Source organism: Salvia splendens, chromosome 3, assembly GCF_004379255.2.
Source record: "Salvia splendens isolate huo1 chromosome 3, SspV2, whole genome shotgun sequence".
Lineage (NCBI taxonomy): Eukaryota > Viridiplantae > Streptophyta > Magnoliopsida > Lamiales > Lamiaceae > Salvia > Salvia splendens.
In genome coordinates this window covers 40441717-40461803 of record NC_056034.1, presented here as the reverse complement: position 1 = coordinate 40461803, position 20087 = coordinate 40441717, and the positions used below count along the sequence as shown (strand labels likewise).

The 20087-nt window shown below is 36.4% G+C and overlaps 2 protein-coding genes across 3 annotated transcripts; one reads left to right on the top strand and one right to left on the bottom strand.

Annotated features, from left to right (window-relative positions):
* The first annotated feature begins 2161 nt into the window (after positions 1-2161).
* On the top strand, positions 2162-16245 carry LOC121796050 (E3 ubiquitin-protein ligase UPL6-like). 2 transcript variants are annotated; one of them, XM_042194763.1, is made up of 26 exons: positions 2162-2444; positions 4736-4833; positions 4990-5117; positions 5336-5447; positions 5716-5896; positions 7141-7320; positions 7621-7800; positions 8696-8768; positions 8919-9037; positions 9173-9474; positions 9585-9681; positions 10156-10299; positions 10454-10537; positions 10657-10743; positions 10863-11003; positions 11134-11259; positions 11712-11810; positions 12182-12249; positions 12927-12993; positions 13592-13762; positions 13925-14014; positions 14220-14300; positions 15020-15093; positions 15413-15484; positions 15579-15668; positions 15754-16245. In XM_042194763.1, exons 1-26 carry the CDS (start codon positions 2286-2288, stop codon positions 15818-15820), a joined length of 3090 nt encoding a protein of 1029 aa, XP_042050697.1. In that variant the 5' UTR covers positions 2162-2285; the 3' UTR covers positions 15821-16245. The 2 variants fall into 2 exon arrangements, with proteins under 2 accessions (XP_042050697.1, XP_042050696.1); XM_042194762.1 differs by having other exon boundaries at positions 8696-8774.
* Positions 16215-18791, bottom strand: LOC121796051 (30S ribosomal protein S1, chloroplastic-like). Its single transcript, XM_042194764.1, has 7 exons — positions 18388-18791; positions 17757-18032; positions 17456-17536; positions 16972-17253; positions 16784-16894; positions 16591-16677; positions 16215-16493 (listed from the first exon to the last, which is right to left on the bottom strand). The coding sequence occupies exons 1-7, from the start codon at positions 18682-18684 to the stop codon at positions 16392-16394; spliced, it is 1236 nt and encodes a 411-aa protein (XP_042050698.1). The 5' UTR covers positions 18685-18791; the 3' UTR covers positions 16215-16391.
* Between the last annotated feature and the right edge of the window lie 1296 nt (positions 18792-20087).

Sequence of the window (20087 nt, the reverse complement as noted above, 5' to 3'; positions counted from 1 at the left end):
ATTATATACACCTTCCAACTTCCCCTACTCATCCGATGTGGGATGGGTTTGTAACCCAACAAACATCCCCTCAAACCGAGACCACATCGGGAACGGGTTGGATAGGAATTATATACACCTTCCAACTTCCCCTACTCATCCGATGTGGGATGGGTTTGTAACCCAACAAACATCCCCTCAAACCGAGACCACATCGGGAACGCAGTCGACACGAACATGGGTCGTTCCAGCCCAAGCCCCTGGGTCATCCTGGGCCCGACTCTAGCTTTGAGTCCTTCAGGGCCCGACCCTAACCGGGGCTCATCCAGGCACGACCCATAGCCACCTGGGCTCTGATACCACTTGTTAGGATCGTCGACTGCAACATTAGTTTGATATTGTCCGCTTTGGGTCAAGCCCGCACGGATTTATTTTTGGGTCACTCCCAAAAGGCCTCAAACTAATTGGGGTTGGATAGGAATTATATACACCTTCCAACTTCCCCTACTCATCCGATGTGGGATGGGTTTGTAACCCAACAAAATTAATTGATAGATTTGATACATTATGGTTTGTATTAGATATATGATCAACTGGAGGTGGTATGTATCACATTATTCGTATGTTATTTAATTTAAGGCTTTTGGTTTATAATAAATTGTGTAGTTTAGGTCAAACAAGATATTAGGATGCCATACATATATTATACGACTAATAACTCGTACACAATGAATAGTTTTGTACAATATTTATTGAAGTACGTCTAAATAAAAACCAATAAATTTATGAAAATAAATTTTCATTGGATAAATGGAGTACTCCCTCCGTTCCTTCATAGTTGATGCAAAACTTTTTGGCACGGAGCGTAAAAAAGAGATGTTGAGTGTGTTAAATAAATAGATAAAAAAGTAAGAAATGAAAAAAAGTAGAGAGAATAAAGTAAAAGTGAATAAAGTATAGAAAATAAAGTAAGAGAGAGTATAAAGTAAGAATGAGAAAAATGTTACTGCATATGGAAACGACTCAACTATGAGGGAACTTCCCGAAATGGAAAAATGACTCAACTATAAGGGAACGGAGGGAGTACTGAATAAGAAGAACGTGGAATTAGATTTAGTTTGAATGAGATATTTATATTCAAAAAGTTATGTGCAAGTTGAGGCATAATGCATGCTAAGATGGTCACTCTCAATTCCTCTACAACCCCATTATTATAACAAAATTCAAAGGGTCAATTGCAATGTCAAACCAAATCTCATTGGCTTTCCATTTTGCCAATTTTGTTTATGGTCAACAACTCACAACAAAACCTAGGAGTTTGTTGTGGAAAGCTAATAATATAGTCATATATTTTGACATCATATTATGTATATATGCATATATTTTTCTATGAATATTGAAAATTTATTCATGGCGCAGCATGTTATAGAAATACAATTTTCTTTTGCAAGAAAACCTAATTACAATTTGACATTCAACGGGTGGGCTTAACTCCACTTTGTATCATGGTTGCTTTCCATCATTTGCTTTGTTATCAACAATATTTATTTATTTAGTTTTGAATTTTGTTCATCCACGCTAAAAGATTAAAAATAAAAATACTCAAAGGTTTCTCCAATAGACAACCTTTTTTTTGTTTTAATAAAAGAGATGAGAGTGTATATCAGTCTACAACTCATAGGATGTGATAACGTGTGGCAAAAAATTTGATTGTGATACTTTGTTAACATGTTTGATAGAGTAAATTTAAATATCCGTGATAAATAATTTAAATATTTTAAATTAGAGTGTTAGATAAGTCCTACTCTGATTGCAGGCTAATTGGATTGAACTTATAATCGAGTAAGAAAGTTACAACATAATAACCTTTTATACTAAATGGGCCATTGAGATCGTCGAGCGGGATTAACATCCTAACTTAAAAACGTACAATAAATTAACTACTCCATTACCATTAATTTTGGGCTTCACTGATATTGGACCAAAAAACTTATTGGGCCCATTAAAATATTAATAGGCCCATACAGAAGAGGATAGACTAAATCTAACATTTGATGGGCTTATTAAAAGCAACAATTAAATGCTACAGTTTAAAATGCTACTTTTCTAGGAAAATGAAAACAATGTTTATGTATATATATAAATTTGTTACTGTTGAATCACTGTAAACTACTCCACGTTTTTCTCTATACCTTTCTTCGGACTAGGAGACTTCCGCTTGATTTCTTCATCAACAAGTCTAGCTTGTGCCTTGTGAATTAGGGTTTTGGATTGGCGGATCCCTGAATTTGGAAGAGGAGGAAAATATGTTTTTCAGCGGTGATCCGACGACGCGGAAACGGGTGGATTTGGGCGGTCGGAGCTCCAAAGAGCGAGACCGACAGAAGCTTCTGGAGCAGACGCGATTGGAGAGGAACAAACGCCTATGGTTGCGCCAGCAGAATTCGGCTGCTCTGATAATTCAGGTTTTTCTTATAATTATTTATTTTTAATATAATTTTTGGTGCTGTTTGATTGTTCGTGGGCGAGTGAGCTGACTGTTGGCGCAATTGGTACCTTTTTTTCGAATTGTGTGGGGGATATGTGGTTTTGTTCGAATTTAGTGATTAATTGCGAGAATTAGAATGTCAGACGATTGAATATGAGGTGCTTCTGTGATGTTTTGAGTTTGAACCATCTGGACTAGAAAATATTGAAATATTAAGGTTTGTGAGCGTAGGGGCCGACTTTATGTTGTAGGATTGGTGCAATTGTTCCTTTATGTTTGTCGGAATTGAACTTCACAACTGGAAATCTGGAACAAGGAACGTGATCATGAGAACTTCCTTACTGATTCAATGCATTATAGCTTTCAACAGTTTGTAGCAGAAGCAGATGGTTTTGTTATGTTTGATTGTTCATGGATGTGTGAGCTGACTGTTGGCTTGCATGGGCGAAATGTGGCGTTTTGTTTGGCTTCAGTAATTGATTGCGAGTAATTCCAACTTTCCAACCTCAAAATATTGAATACGGGGTGCTTATGTGATGTTGAGTTTGTGAGGTAGGATTAATGCTATTATTCCTATATGTTTGACATATTTGAAATTCACAACTGGAATTAGGATCACAGCCATGAGAACTTCCATACCGTTGATACATTATAGCTTTCAACAATTTATGAGCGAATGCAGCCTTTTTAAGAAAACTAACATTAGGAGCTCTTGTTAGAGGCACTGGTTCTAATTTTCCTTGATTATTCTAGTCTCGTTTGAAATTATTTCGAACCGAATATAGTAGAGAGTCTAGTGACTCCTCATAAAGAATGATGGATCACCTTTTGTGCTTCAGTCTATTCATTGGGAAAGAAGCTAGTATTTTCCTAGGTAAGGTTTATATTGTCCTTGTCATTGTTATAAATATTTTCCATTATATAAGCAGGCATGTGCATTTTGCGCTTTCATAATCGAATTTGTCTTCTCCTGAGAGAATCTGACATAAATGTGGTAAAAGGTTTATTTCCTTAAGATATGTTTAGTTCCTTGTGAAGGTTCATTGCATTACAAAGTGATATAATTGTCTTTGTGATGTTTGTACGTGACCTAGGGCCTGGGCTAAAATTTAGCTTTTACTCAGAAGACCCTCTGCTCTTCTAATGGTGTCTGTAAACTATTGCAAATCCCCTTCTCATCACTCATGCCCGAGTCTTGAGTACTTTTCAAACTGAAAAGAATAAAATAATAGTACTTCAATTATTTCTTGTTAGGCTAATAGTACAACAGCCTTAACAGTACGTATAATTTTTATGTCCAGTGTACGTGATGTGTAATTTTAGTGATTTACATCAATATACAACAAGCTGCATGTAATTAGTTATCAGACATAGACGTCAGTTCTTATCTTACCTTAGGGTTATAGTCATCTCTCTTTAATACATGTCACACTGAAACACAAACCATGACTATCATTAGTTTCTGCTGCAAAGTTCTTCATGATAATACTTTTCTCTTTGGTTATTCAAATACGTTATCAAAAAAAATTGATATGGTGTTAGTGGTGTTTCCGATGGAGAAACCTTAAGAATGAATATGTGGTTGCTAGCTGAACGAGTTATAAAGTCCTTGAGTGGAATGCCATTCGTATTAGTATATACTGTTCTTATAATGGACTGTAAAATTTTGTGGTCCCATCCAAATTACTGTTCTTATTTTCTATTTTAATGTATAATCCCTCACATGCATTCTCTTACCATAATTACTTAAATAATGCTCACATATTATACAGCTTCTATCATTTATGATTTACAAAAGACAGAAAGAAGAAAAGTGTGGCTATTGTTGTATAACTATATAAAATAGTGATGTATAGCAGTATCTAATTCAATTCTGGAGATTGGATGTAATTACAAAGAGCTAGATATTGTTGTATAACTAGATAAAATAGTGATGTATAGCAATATCTAATTTAGTTCTGGAGATTGGATGTAATTACAAAGAGCTAGGTGCGTGAAAGGTTATTTCTCAACCTTTTTCTGCAGAGTTAGTTTTCTTCCTTCCTTACCAATTAGTGAACATTATTATTTCTTCTGATGTTTATACTAATAAAGTTCGAGACTTGTTTCTGCTAATTCTGTTTCAATTTATCAATTATGATTTTACTTGTATCTGTCTTCTCATTTGATGGAGATCAATGTTAGTGTATTCAAATTCTTGTTTGAAATGAGTTCTTGTGACTGTAAAGTCCAAGAGTTTTATGGATATTGACTAATTGTTACCCACAGAAATGCTTCAGAGGAAGACGGGTGGTCGAGGGTGAACGTTCCAAAGTCCGTCATAATTTTTTCCTGAACTATGGGCAGTATTGTCAAGATGTTAACAGGTGCAGAATTGTATTAAATCTTTGCCTTGAATGTCTGTCCTGAGTATTAATTCAGTGTTATTTTCAGTTCAAGTGTTATCTAACCGTTAATGTTTCTTGTTCTTCTGTTGCATTCATCCTATGTCCGTCTCTTATTTTGCTTATCAATCTTTTCAGGCAGTGCTTTGGGCCAGATTCAGATTTTATCTACCAGTTTCTTTTCTTCTTTAACCCGAGATATGTAGCTGATTTTTCCGCCCTTGTGGAGATATGCCGATTGCTTCTAGAATTTGTTTGTGATAGTGGTGTGTTTTCTTCTTATCCTCACACATCATTCTTGATTCTCTGTTGTAAATTAAATGCTTATTTGCTTGTTTAGTACCTAGTTTTGGTGTTCATGCAACTCCTTGTTTTTCATGAATTGTACTGATTTTCAGTTTTGCATTTGTGTTTTGAGGTTGGTTTTGCTATTTTCAGTTAATAGCTTGATTTTGCCTACTTAGTCTGCCTGTTCTTACTGTAGGTGATGCAGTGAGCCTCTTTGCTGGCATGGATTACTCATCCAAGCATGCTCTGGTGGAGTACAGGGTTAAAAATCTTGCTTATGCTTGCCTTCGTGCGATCTACGAAAATAGGTTTGTTACTAGGAGTCCTTTTAATTCTTTCACACAGCAGTTTGTATCGACTCTTGAACTCTTCCCATTTTGTCAAATATATGAGCGTCCTATATTCTCATCCTTCTGTCTCAAGCATTAATGACGTTAGTTTATGTGTAAGTCAACCAGAATTATTACCTAATTGGTGAAAATCACATTTTCAGGTCTTTTATGAATCACAAGATGTTAAATTAGGCTATTGGCTTATCTACCTTTATTAATGAGTCTATCCTTTTGATCTGAATAGGGATCGTTTGAAAGATCAGTTATTTTCCGCACCTGAGAAGTCCAATCAATCAGCGAATGTATTACTGGATGCTGTTATTTCATTGATTGATCCAAAGCTACCTTGGGCATGTAACATATTATGCTATTTGTCAGATAGAAACATGTTCTCCATGCTCAGAGAAATTTTCCTGCTGGAGAAGGTAATCAGCATGAATTTTTCTGTTCTTTAATTGAGTACATGTGGTGTAGGTTTTGCTTTATGTGGTTTATCCTACCTTTCGGTCAATTAATCTTTACAAACACAAGTAATTTGATATCTATTCTTTTTTGGTTGTGCGGGTGCTTTCTTTTGCCACTTGTAAGCAAATTTGTGTAATGTAGAGGTTCGTTGATGAAGTCTGCGCATTTGTTTCTTACTGTAATGTGGGTTTGGGATTATAAATTTATTGACCAACTTAGAATGTGTGACCTTTTTTAATAAAATAATTATTTATTTTAAGAAGAGAACTATGCAGTCCTGCACCAACAACTTTTCATTAAGTCACCTATTGTGGCAAATGGTTTACCACTTGAAGAGTAACAAGAGTTTAGAACTGCAGTAAATTGAAAAGGATTCTTGTTCACTCTACAGAAGTATGATCTTTTCATTATGCAGAATAGAAGCATTTGAGATGTCCCATAAGCTTAATCTCCATGAATTTGTATATAGCCTAGATAATAATTACATTAATATATCAATATCATGTGTGCCTCTTCTTGTTGGCGGAGTAAAATTTGATTAGGTTCAAAGTTTATGTCCAATAATTTCCAAAAAAATATTCTGGACTTTGTTCATAACTTCATTCTTTTGGATATATGCAAAGATGTTCCTTATCATTTATAGAACTAAAAATTTCCTTACCCGGGTAAAAATGGGAAATAGTCATTATGTAAGTACTTCTTCAAAATTAAATATTTAATTCCTTAAAAGGTAAATATATTAGAAAAAAAATCTTAATTTACATAGTTGGATCTGTATATATCGATGCCAACTTTTGAATACTATTCTATAATTCAATTCATGCTTACATTTGGTAAACTTTTTTCAAGTTGAGTCAAAGCTGAATTCCATTATTGTAAATAAAAATTTATAAGTTGGGCCATACTTCGCTGAAGTTCAAAGCTTTCCACTTAGTGGTAGCTGAACTCTGTTATTACATACATGGAATTGAATGGCTAAGGAAAACTTAATTTTAGTTGAATTGATTCCACTAGCTTTTGTTGTGCTGGCGATGAAACTTATATAAGTGTACGTTATCATCTCATTATATAGACATGGCAAGGTGCCTGGCATTTTTTTGACTATTTGCTGCATGAATAGTTGGTTACATATACATGTACCATACAGATTTTATGTCTTGAGTGCATACCAATAAGCAACAATGACAAGCTTTAATTTTTGTAGAAAAAAAATTTGCAAGGCTCTACGGGGACTATCTCTTCATTGGAGAGCCTTCTTGCCCTTATACTTTCCCATGTTGATCAAGCATCTTGTACATGTTCAAGTAGTGATCCTCGAAGGAGCTTCTCATCCCAGATACTTGTGGTTCCTTTTTTGTGGCGGCTGTTCCCACACTTGAAAGAGGTAGTTTCTACCTTCTTTACCTCTTAGTTTTGATTTTTCGCTAGTACTTCCTTATCCATCGGAGACATGATTCACCGAGTTACATGCAGTCAGTATTTAGGTGAATGTGTTTCAGGGCCAAGTCTAGTGGCTCTCTGGCTCTGGAGATATCAACCTCTTGCTTTATACTTGGTTTAGTAAAGTAACTTTTAACAGTTGTTTTCACATTGCATATGTTTTCTATCTGTGCAGTTAAATTATAGTTACATTTCTTATGTGTGTTTTTTATGACTATTTGGCTAACTTATCTTACATATTCAGATTTTTGCTGCACCACATTTGAGTCAACATTATCTTCATCAAATGGTATCATGTGTGAAAGATCATACCAATGTTCTGCCTGGTGATATATCAAGTGATTTTCCCAGTTATGCTTGTCTTCTAGGAAATCTGTTGGAAGTTGCTGGGGTTGCTATTGCTCAGCATGGTTCATTTGCTTGGGTAAAGTAACTTTCTATTACTTAGTGGATTCCCTCTTCACCTCAATGCTACAAGCTTTAATAGATGTTTTTCAGTACGTAATATTGTCAGCTGCTATTAAGTGTTGAATCTCTGAATCTTTTATAACCATTGGTGGCATTGCTGCATTTGTTATGGGAACTCTGTATGCTTTCCTCTGCTCATAAAATATTCTGCACACAAAATTCCTCCTGTGTTTTACCTCTGTTTATTGTATACATAATTCTCAAATGACCCATTCTTATAATGATCACTTGGGGGGAGGGTGTTAGAGAAAAGAAGCAATGGAGACAAATCTGTTGTCGACAGTCAGACAGTGTTTGTGAGGAAAAGTAATAACAATGTGACTCTTTTCTCATTGGAAGTCCGGATAGTGCATTCAATACAATACTTGACGAAACATAAACTCCTCTTCTAACCTCAAGGAGTACTTATAGAAGCAAATGCAATAATTATGAAATAAAGATAGCATGATGCCACTTCCTCTACCATTTAAAAATTGCCAGTGTTAACTACACTTAGTAACAGTCCCTGTAACAGACGATGACAGCTCCATTTTCTTCAACTCAATAGCCTATGTAACTTTGTTACAGACAGGAGGTTGCGAATCAGAGGGGGTGGACTTGTCCTGAACTATTTTTTCTTATAAATCACCGATCAACAATTTTGTTGTTCTTGCCACCACCTTGTGAGTTGGAGCCATACATTTACATCTGCCATAGTTTGACTGTCATTTTGCTTAGAATTCTGTGTCATTACCTTCTTTCTAGCTGATGGAAGTTGATTGCTCTGATTTGTTTTTAACCCCATCCCTCATTTCTGTGGTTGACTTGCACATGTGGCTCTGAATTCATGGCTTTCGATCTCTATCTGTCAGGCTATAGATTTTGCTACCGTTTCAACATACTTAGTCCAAGCACTTCCTCCTCTCCGAACACCAAATCAAGGAGGTACAGGTCTGTTCTATTTGCTTGGCAGAGTTTAACCTTTTATACAAGATACTAGTACAGTAGTACTTTAGTCGTTATTCTATTTAAGTTACATTTGTTTTTCTTATATAAATGAACTGGTCCATTATAACATTTTTCTCCATAATTCAGATTCTTCCATGAATGAAGATGAAATGCTGGTTGGTGATGAGCTGTCACAAATTACTTTGAACAGGGACCTGGAACAGCAGATATTTAATGCTTTAGATTCTCGATTTCTTCTACAATTGGTACGCAAGATGTTTTATCTTGTGTATGGTCAGATACAATAATATTATTTTTGCTTTTGTTTAGATAACATGTTTACTTTCTGTTTCTCCCTCCATCTCTCGTTCTCACCCTCTCTTTTGTCCTACACCACACAGATTAATGCCTTATTGGGTGCGCTTGTTCCTACAAATTCACGTAAAGGCAGGCCTGATGACAAAGAGGTGGCTGCTGTTGATGCGGCTTGTTCTTTTCTGCACGTGACTTTCAACACTTTGCCCCTTGAGCGGATTATGACTGTGCTAGCTTATAGGACAGAGCTGGTTCCCATCCTATGGAATTTCATGAAGAGATTGAATGAGAATAATTCATGGTCTTCTTTGTCTGGACGGTCAGCTTATATGCCTGCCAATGCTCCTGGTTGGCTACTGCCATTAGCAGTTTTCTGCCCTGTCTACAAGTATGCATTCATTTTTGTTGATTCCAAAAATTCTGCAATGCATAATATGCACCCAATTATATTTGGCTTATTATTTAAGTTAAGTTGATAACTTATTGCTTGTGGATTAGGCACATGCTAACGATTGTTGACAATGAGGAGTTTTATGAACAAGAGAAGCCACTGTCGTTGAAGGATATTAGATTGTTAATCGTCATCTTGAGACAGGTAAATGCTGTACCATCTATTTTTTTTCCGTACAAAGCTTCATTTAAGTTTCTAAGTCGTCTAGCTTGTTAACTCAAACTTCTACATATCATGTTGCTTAACTAAGATAGTACGTAGGAATAGTGACCAGTAATGTCACTTTAGAACTATGTCCTGACTCGATAAACAGTTGTTCTTGCTATATGAGCCATGATACTATGAAAGGAGACAAACAGATCAGTGAGGGCAGAAACTTCCATACTCTGGAATTTCTGAGCCTTAATAGTTATTAGTTTCATAGTCCATAGAAAATTTAGTTTCTGCTTATTTGATCATTTTTCTGGAGGCTTTTGGAGCCTTAGTAGACTAATATTTTTAAAGAAAAATAATCACTCATCAGTCATGAGTCGTGTGGTTCTATAGTATAGTTTGGTGCTTTAATATTCTTATTTCATTTGTTACTAAAGTTAACTCAATATTCCTTCCTTTGTATAGGCCTTGTGGCAGATTCTTTGGCTTAATCCAGTGGTAACACCTGATTTCTCAAAGTCTGGTGATGGTCCTTCTGCTATGAAGAGGCAGCCCATAGAATTTCTTCAACACAGGGTTTGTGTGGTTGCTTCTGAGCTCATGTCACAGGTACATTAGGTTTCATGCTCAGAGTTTTACAGATTTTAGGATTTTTTATCTTAAGTATTACTTGAGTGTTTCTGTTAGATATATCTTACTGTTGTTGTGCATGTGTAATTATATTGTGCTCCATATAGTGATTCTGAACCGAAATTGTTTACAGTTGCAAGACTGGAATAACAGACGGGAATTTACCTCCCCTAGCGACTTCAATGCAGATGTTCCCAGTGATTTATTTATGTCTCAGGTGATAGTCTGTCAATGATGTTGGATACAATATTAAAATCATTAGTATTTTATTTTTATTGCTACCATCTCCTCCACAACTACTTACTGACTGACCAATATTACGATCAATCATCTCAGGCACTGACGGAGAATACACGGGCAAATGACATTCTTAAACAGGCTCCTTTCTTGGTACCTTTTACAAGCAGAGCTAAAATATTTCATGTGAGTGTTTAAGTTGTGCTATGTTTCCTTTTTAGCTTTAATGTAGCTTTGATAGATGTTGATAAATATTGTAGAACTATGTCTGTTTTAATCCACCACTTGATATTGACTTCCTGCAGTCACAGCTAGCAACTATGAAAGAGAGAAATAGTGCTCATTCAATTTTTACCAGAAACAGATTCAAAATAAGAAGAGATCATATATTAGAGGATTCCTTCAGCCAATTAAATGCGTTGGCTGAAGATGATCTTCGGGGAGTGGTAAGTCTCTATATATCTCTGCATGTTGTGCCTGTTTCTCTCGGCAACATATGCTCAACATTATTAACTTTTGCATTATTGTGTGATCTAATGCCCTTTCCTATATAATCTTCCTGTTCTTTTCATCCAGATCCGTATAACTTTTGTTAATGAACTTGGAGTTGAGGAGGCTGGTATTGATGGTGGAGGCATTTTCAAAGATTTCATGGAAAACATTACTCGGGCAGCTTTTGATATCCAGTATGGACTGTTTAAGGTTGTGAATTATTCATGATTGAGAGATTTTTTTCATCTATGTTACTATTTTGATGTGCTTGTATTCTGTATACGTCAATGTATGAATTTAGCAGCCCAACTTTTGTACTTATGCTATACTAAGATGCGATTTGACTACTTACCAAGTAATAACACTTATGATTGCCTGAAGTGGCAGTAGTGAATGAGTGATAACAATTAACCAGAAAGTCCTCTGTACCCTATTGTTTCCTTACATATTTAATCAGAGTTATGCTTATCTTGGCCCTACGAAGATGTAACACATGAAGTATAAATTCTTAAGCTAACCAGTCTGAGAAATTGATGTGCCTTTGCTTGCTTTTATTTTTTCTTATTTTTTCTTACATTCCCCCCCTTTTATATGACATGGTCTTGTATTATGTGGTACTTTCTATTCTCTTTTTTCCGTATTGAGCTGGCTTGCATGTTCAGGAAACTGCGGATCACCTCCTGTACCCAAATCCTGGATCTGGACTGGTACATGAACAGCATCTTGAGTATTTTCACTTTCTCGGAACTATTCTTGCTAAGGTATTAATGGTTTCATGGCTTGGATTGCTAACATCTCACTTAGTATTTCCTGATTGTCGTTAACAACGTCATGATTTTTACTGAAATATAAGAATTGAGTTGAGGAGTTACTTTACACGCTCAAGTTGTGATGCCTAAACTAAAGTTGACGGAGAATTGATGTTCTTCTGCTTTCTACTTGTCATTGCTTTCTTTCTTCATCAATATTGATGTCTTTTCCTGTTGTCTTTTATTTTATGTAACTTACTTTTATTTTTGTATGTATTCGATTAGTTACCTAACTTACCTGGCAAAATGCTCATCAGTGTTCCAGTGAGTAGATTTACTTTCACTTGTGTTTTGGCGATATGCTGATACAAAATTGCTTTTAGGCAATGTTCGAGGGCATTCTGGTTGATATACCATTTGCAACATTCTTCTTGAGCAAATTGAAGCAAAAGTAAGTTCCTGCTGTAGAATTAGTATATATGCAATATACTTGTTCTACATACTTAATAGCTATGCTTTAGTTCTAATTGATGTGGATTCATGAGTCATGAATGTACGAAAAGACAATTTCCCTGGAAAGAAATCCAAAAATATAGGGAAGTAGGGCATTTGTGATCGAAGGTTGAACCTTCTAAATATGTAGCATTTGGATGTTCCCTTGTTCTAAATCCGGTTAAAGCACTTTGCTGTCAGATATCCTGCAGCATTTTTACTCTTCAGTTGCTTTATTATTAGGCTCTAAATCTCTGTTCGAGTGTTTTAGCAGTAGGTTTAAAGCTTACCATCTGTACTGAGGTTGTAACTTTATTAGCATGAGGGTGTGCATGTCTTTGATATAAAAGGGTATGTATATAATTGCAAACATGTGGTTCTTAGATCTGGGCTAATAATTGGCTTCTGCTGTCATGAGATAAGAAATACTGGCTTTATTGGGGCCCATTAACAGCAACTATATTGTCCTGCACCTTCATAGCACAATTTTGGTAGGTTAATAGTGACTGCTAACATCTTTTTGCAATTTTTTCGTATTCCACTCTTGAAATGTGGATTCATAGTCTCTGAACTTTTTATCGGGAAAATTACTCTTTGGTGTGTGGTTCAATATATTGAGTAGCTCATTTTTTTCAGGTATAACTACCTAAATGACTTGCCTTCCTTGGATCCAGAATTGTATCGCCACTTGATTTTCCTGAAGGTAATTTCCTTAACACCTCCTTTACTAATAAATATCATGATGTATCACCTCATGCATTTCTAGTACCAATGAGTTCACATGCTCTTTCTCCTTCAAAAACATACCCTATCTTTTGTACCTAGTAGTTCAAGTTACTATTTTAAAATTAAAATTATGCTGCTAAGCCTACCCAAATCAAGTCTTAGACAACAGGGAAAAGATGTAATCATCTGATCTTTGAAGACTTTGTCTGAATGATAGTTGCACTATTCTAGCTGGAACTAATCATAAAGCTTGGAAGATTTGCAAAATGGCTATTTTATATAAACTGACTCCAAATATGACGAGGGGTAGCGGAAATTTTATTAAGAGATGCTAAAGTAGAGATAGAATATAGGCTTCCAGTGGCCTCCACTGTATGCTTCTTGTACTTCAGCTGCTTTTACAAATAATGGAAGTTAAAATCACATTATAAGAAAAAATCTCTTGAAACGCACAAAATCCCTGGTGATGGATATGCAAGGACGTATTCCCTTAAGCTTGTACATGTGTAGGGTTTTGTATCAAATTCAGTCTTATTTATGTTTTTTATAATTTCATGTTTTATGATGACTTGCAGAACTATGGGGGTGACAAAACGCAGTTAGAATTGTACTTTGTAATCGATAACAACGAATATGGTGAGCAAACAGAAGAAGAGCTGCTTCCAGAAGGAAAAAGCAAACGAGTATCGAATGAGAATGTCATTACTTTCATTCATCTGGTAGCCAACCATCGGTTGAACTTTCAGGTAGATGCTTCTTGGATTTGGTCTATAGCTCTGTATTCATATTCATGTCAAGCCGTCCAAAAGTAAAAGGGGAAATTACGAAATATTTCCAGAACAATAAGATCAAATTGTTTAAAGCTCGTCTTGATATCAATTTCTTCCATTCTTGGGACTGTTGTGCAGATACGTCAACAAAGTTCACATTTTTTGAAAGGATTCCAACAGTTAATACCAAAAGAGTGGATTGACATATTTAATGAGCATGAACTTCAGGTAAACTGAGTTTATGTATTGCTTAAGTTGACAATAGGGTTGTTCCGTATTCATCGGAAAATTGTTTAGCTTTGGTTTAATTGGTTTCTTGCTGATTTTCCATTCTAGAGAAAAAAAATGTATTTTTCATTGGTCACAATATTATTCAGTAGGAAATTTCATCATAGCTTCCCTAAATGCGTGTTTGTTGTTGTTGTTGTTGTAGCTTCTAATATCTGGTTCAGTAGATGGATTCGATGTGGAAGATCTTCGAGCTCACACTAATTACACTGGAGGCTATCATGAAGTAAGTTTTTTCTGGTTCCACTTCAACTATTTTGATTCTCTCATTGTGTTTACCTTGTCATTTAATTCTGCAAACTGCAAATGAAATCCCCCTGCTGTTATTTTGTCTTCTTGGGTGTTGAGTTTATGCAAAGAATGTTGATAGTTATTGCTCCATCCGTCACAGAAAATGATGCACACTTTTCCCTCTTGGGATGTCCCACAAAATAGTGCACACTTCTTAACTTTCATTTTCTCGACACCTTTCCTTCAATCTTTACCCTCATTTTGCATACCTATTTACAAAAAAACAAAACAAACATGGCCCACCATTATCTACATTTACTAACATAAAAGACAACAAAGTCGGACCATTTTTTTACTCACAAAACACACTAAGGTGAACTATTTTGTGGGATGGAGTGAGTATTGTTTTCTTTGAGATTTGTGTTCTTCAATTTGAGTTTTACTCATGTTTGTTGTTGTATTCATAGGAATAGTACCTACTGTTCTTCCAAATCTTGTGTTATACCTATATTTCCTCTTTTAACAACCAATTTCATCTACAGATATATACACACATACACACTTTTTAAAGTAGTTCCCAAATACGCTCTGCTCTATTCCCATTCCTGATGGGCGAATTCACTCTAAAGATTAGTGTTTGTGTCTGCTGGCCTTTATATTTGTTCGTTGTCTGTTTAACTGTCTAACTACGTACTTCAAAATTATTATTGTCAGGACCACTATGTTATCGAAATGTTCTGGGAAGTGATTCAGAACCTTAGCTTGGAAAATCGGAGAAAACTTTTGAAGTAAGTCTTTCATCTGATCCAGTTTAGAAGCATTATTTAACGTTTGCTATTCTGTAAAGTCGGATGTAATTTTATGTTGTCAGTGTATATGAGAGTGCATAATCCTGGTAATGATTGTTTACTTCCTTTTTGTACAAAATGTGAAGAAATGTTATCCTGTAATTCTTATTTAAGTTTCTATCTTAAATATCGAACTTTAATGGTTGAAATTTGACTACTGCAAGTTGTGGTGGATTCCATTGGTCAGTGACCATGTAATTATACTTGCTGCATCCATGTTGTGGTATTAGTAACACTTTTTCTTCATCTCTGCTCTCAGATTCGCAACCGGATGTTCTCGCGGGCCTTTGCTTGGATTTAAATACTTGGAACCTACATTTTGCATACAGAGGTGGCACCATAATACATTTTTCCTATAATTACTCCATCTTTTTATGTACAATTTTCTTATACATATGCATATGTTCCCCTCTTTTCTCCAACAGGACTGCTGGTAATGCATCTGAGGAGGCTCTCGACCGGTTGCCAACTTCTGCTACTTGCATGAATCTTCTCAAACTTCCTCCATATAGAAGGTTTGTATAAGTTCAGCCGCCTCTCTGCTAAGTTGTTATTGCTAATGACAAGGGGTCTTGTTTAATGGTTATTTTGTTTGTTCAGTAAAGAGCAAATGGAGCAGAAACTAGTATATGCTATAAACTCTGATGCTGGCTTCGACTTGAGTTGATCGAGGCAGATTACCATCCAGCAAAAAGATTGCTTTCAAGCTATCCTAACATGTTCTCGACTCACTGTAAACTGTCCAACAGAAGAGACAGTTTTCCGTGGAGACAGCCACACAACTCCGACTCAAGGTAATGAGTCACGCTCTGCTACAACAGTCCTGTAGAGCTCAACCACACGCGTTTGCAGGTGGGGATTGATTGCAATTTTAGCGAGACGTTGTAGACACTACCATGATTGTATAAATATGGCTGGGGGAGCATCAGTTGTGTATATTTTGGGTATTGCAGCAGGACCTGCGCAAGTGGTCCTGTTTGTAAACTGTTTTTAGTGTAAGTAATTTCAATTTGGTATCCATCTACACAGTGAACCATGTTATTATATGCAAACATGAACAATTTGTTCAATACCAGCAGATGCTTTATTGAATTTTGCCAAATCTTTGAATAAAGTTAAAGTTGAAACAACAATGCAATTTAGAAGATGGTAGATCGATTTACATATTTGAAAGGTTAAAACCCCTTCAATAAATAATAGGAAGTAGAAGAAAACGAATAAGATGAGGTCGTCGTTCTTTAATCTAACGCTGGGGGGATGTCGCTTAAGTCCATACCGTCTTCTGGCAGCTCTGAAGTCAGAGGTCCTAAGATCCCTTCAGAGCTCAGAGACAATCCGCTCTGGAGAGAGAGGGGTTAGCTTAAACATGACATGCACTATTTAGGAAACATACCAAACCTATCCCATGTCACAAACCCAAGGAAGAACGCCCATTACCTCAGGTTGGAATCTTAGCATATCAGCACGAGCCATGGCTTCTGCTTGTGCTATTCGTTGCCTGAATGTCTGAGCCATCTCTTCGGCCTGTCAGCACAAACCACAATACTCATGCACACGACAATAGTATCCAAGGCACAACAATAAGCTTATGCTGCAGAATATTTTGCAGGACAAGCCATGTGAATCTAACCTTTTCAAAAACCAGCTTGGGGTTGCGAATCATGTCACCAGGAGTAGGCTCCAACTTCTTAGTTGATAGGCTCACGCGACCTCTCTCCCGGTCATGGCTAAGAATCATAACCTACAAAGAAAGATGTGAGAGTTGAATATAAAACTCTTGGGACTATGTTGCAGGGACATAAAAATGGCGATATGCACCTTCAAAGAGTCACCAGGCTGAAGAACTGTAGCTATATCTGAGACACGATCGTGACTTATCTGGCTGACATGCAAAAGGCCGTTAATTCCCCCAATGTCAATGAAGGCACCATAAGGTTTCAAGCTCTGAACAGTGCCGACTACTACAGAACCAATTCCAAGCTGTGCCTGGCTATCAGCCATGGCCTTGCGGTTACTGAGGACTAGCCTCGACTGTTCCTCATCAACCTCCACAAACTTAAGAGGAAGTTCTTTTTCTAGAAGATCCTCTGCAACCGATTTCTGATGCAATATCAAGAAACGTTAACCTTTATCTAAGCATAGAATGAGCTAAATATAAACCTGAATTGATACTTTTGTGATGATCACTGAAAACTGATAAACATGGGATATCAAAATAAGGTGATCGGATAAAAAATTTACAGCAACCAAATAACAACATTTGACCATGATAAAGAATCACAAGGACGGAAGAGAATTTAACTGTTGATATTTGTGAAAATGGAACAAAACCACGAAGACCCTCCACTAGTGCCACAATACCACCTTTGTTAGCACCAACTACCTGTTCATTGAAGCCAAAGAGAAAAGGTGAGTGAAATGATGTCATAACTTTTTTGCAGGAAGTAAGCGCAGATTATAGCAAGCTATCAGAAAAGTTGGAAGTGTTGAACAGGAAGGATCAAAATGACAGCAAATGGATTATATATATAATATTGAATAATAAGATTAACAGAGAACACCAAAGAAAAACTCTAATTGGTAGAATTGTAAAATTTACTCACCTTACCCTTCACAACAACATCTTCAGCTTGAAGCTGTCTGATGCGTTCCCACGCAAGGTCGTACTGAATCGAACGAAGACTCAATATCAAACTATCATCAGCCTCGTTCTCTCCAATAATCACAAATTCTTCAACTACACCAGCAACAATGCCGGCCTCTTCTATGTGTTTGATATTATAGATGGATGCCTCTCTTAGAGGCAAGTATGCTGACGACTTTGCAGTTATGTCTACCAATGCTCCATTTGAGTCTGTATTGTAAACCTTTCCTTTTACCTGAAAATCCAAACCCAAAATCAAACAAGATGAATCAACCTCTCCCTCTCTCTCTCTCTCTCTCTCTCTCCATATGATAGCCAATAGCTACTTTCACACCAACTCAGAAAGACGAAATTAGATTGCTACATGTGAAACTTGTGGTTATCAGCATAACTTGAAGCTTCAGCCTAACAACTGAGGGCTAGAAAATTTGATGGCAGAAAACCAAATGTATCGAGTTCCTAGTCGAAATTGAAATGCTAACTAGGTCACCTCAATCCTATAAACTACAAACATGACGGGAACGGTCAATAGAGTAGCTACCACAAACACAGAATCCACAAATTGAATGAAGAAGGTACAGAATTGAGACCTTGGCGCCAATTTCCGAGGTGAAATCGTATTTCTCTAGGGCGTCATTGAAGTCTTGGACGGTGAAGGAGACGCCTTCCATTGGCGCGGTGCGGCAGCGCTCGTAGGCGTCCTCGAACATCTCCTTCAACTTCATTCTCTCTCTCGTCTGGGCGTTAGCAATGACTGAAGCCGCTGTAATCACGCTTCTCCTCCTCGGAAGCACCGACTTCGAGTTGGATAAGAATTTGCTACTCTTCCTACCTGCTAAAAACGGCGGGCACTTCAGACCGCCAATTTGCTGCGCCAGAGATGCCATGCTTGTCGCGGCGCTCAAATTTGATTCCTCGTGATTAGGAGAAGCGGAGAATGCTCGACTGTGTGTGTGAGAGAGAAAATTGAAATGTAATTTCTGGATTATGAAATGCTAAGGTGAGATAAGGTGAGGAAGGAGGAGGAGAGCGTGTGGGGCCCACTCTTGTTCTGAACTTTGAAAATAAGCGGGCTCAATATAATGGGCCCGGTACGATCTTGGCCCATGCAGGAATATCTGGACCATTTGAATGCTTGAAAGGGATGTATTAATGTATACCCAAAAGGAGTAGTATTACTTCCTCCCCACTTTAGGAGTCTTATTTGAGTTCGCCACGGATTTTTAATATACGTAAAGGAAAATTGGTAAAAAAAATAGTGAAATATGGATCCTACTTTTTATATATTAGTTTTATAATAAAATGTGATTGAAAAAAGTTAGTGTATGGAATATTCCAATTGAGACTCTTAAAATGGGACACCCAAAAATGGTCAACCGGAACTTCTAAAGTAGGACGGATGGAATATTTTTAAGACATCACATAAAAAATAAGTCATTTGGTTTTTACCAAAAAAAAATTAATATTATACTCTTCACTACTTTATTCACTCTTTAATTCTCTTCAAGTTTCATTTTTTTTCAAATTTTATGTCCGAATATGTGTATGGCTTATGGTGGGACAGAGGGAAGAGGGAGTATAGTAAATATTTAAATGAAACTGCACCAGCATTATAGTTTAGTCGATTCATGAGAGGTGGATGTTACCATTTTTCCTTTTAGTTATATCTTTCGAAATTGTGAAGAAAGTTTACGGTTTGAGAAAAATATATTTACTATTCCCTCCATTCCACAAAAATATACACTTTGGATTGGGCATAAATTTTAATGCACAATGGATAAAATAAGATAGAAGTAGAAATACAAAGTAATTAAAGTATTGTTAGTGGAGAATAAGTATCACCTCATTAGAGAGAGAAAAATATCCAAATTTAGAAAGTGCATATTGTTGTGGGACGGACTATAAAGGAAATAATACTACTCCATCCATCCGTCCCACAATTATTGTCACAATTATTGTGGGACAGATGAAGTATTTCTTAACATCTTTGTGCTCGTGTTGTATTAACAATGAGCATAACTAGCAACGGTTGGCTATTAACAAATTTGTTTAAATAATCACAATGCCATTCAAAAAAATTCAATTATGCTAAGCTAACTAGGTTTATCAACTGAATCGTCAAAATCCTAGTAATGATAATAAGTAGTGGATTAGGATTGCCATCAATAACACAGATTATTGTCATTGAAATGAATTTAAGATTAAAATGCCTCTTATTCCCATATTCGCATGTTACGTCACACGATGGACAAAGTAAATAATGTCACAAAACCCACCCGATAAAGTAGGC

Bases quoted from the DNA above. Each gene is read 5' to 3' on its own strand.
- LOC121796050 (XM_042194762.1), top strand. From the start codon at position 2,286: ATGTTTTTCAGCGGTGATCCGACGACGCGGAAACGGGTGGATTTGGGC. The intron at 5,118-5,335 runs GTGTGTTTTCTT...TTCTTACTGTAG, and splicing joins AGAATTTGTTTGTGATAGTG to GTGATGCAGTGAGCCTCTTT. The intron at 14,301-15,019 runs GTAAGTTTTTTC...TATTATTGTCAG, and splicing joins ACACTGGAGGCTATCATGAA to GACCACTATGTTATCGAAAT.
- LOC121796051 (XM_042194764.1), bottom strand. From the start codon at position 18,684: ATGGCATCTCTGGCGCAGCAAATTGGCGGTCTGAAGTGCCCGCCGTTT. The intron at 16,678-16,783 runs GTTAGATTCACA...TTGTGCTGACAG, and splicing joins CCAAGCTGGTTTTTGAAAAG to GCCGAAGAGATGGCTCAGAC. The intron at 16,494-16,590 runs GTAATGGGCGTT...CTCTCTCTCCAG, and splicing joins TGCTAAGATTCCAACCTGAG to AGCGGATTGTCTCTGAGCTC.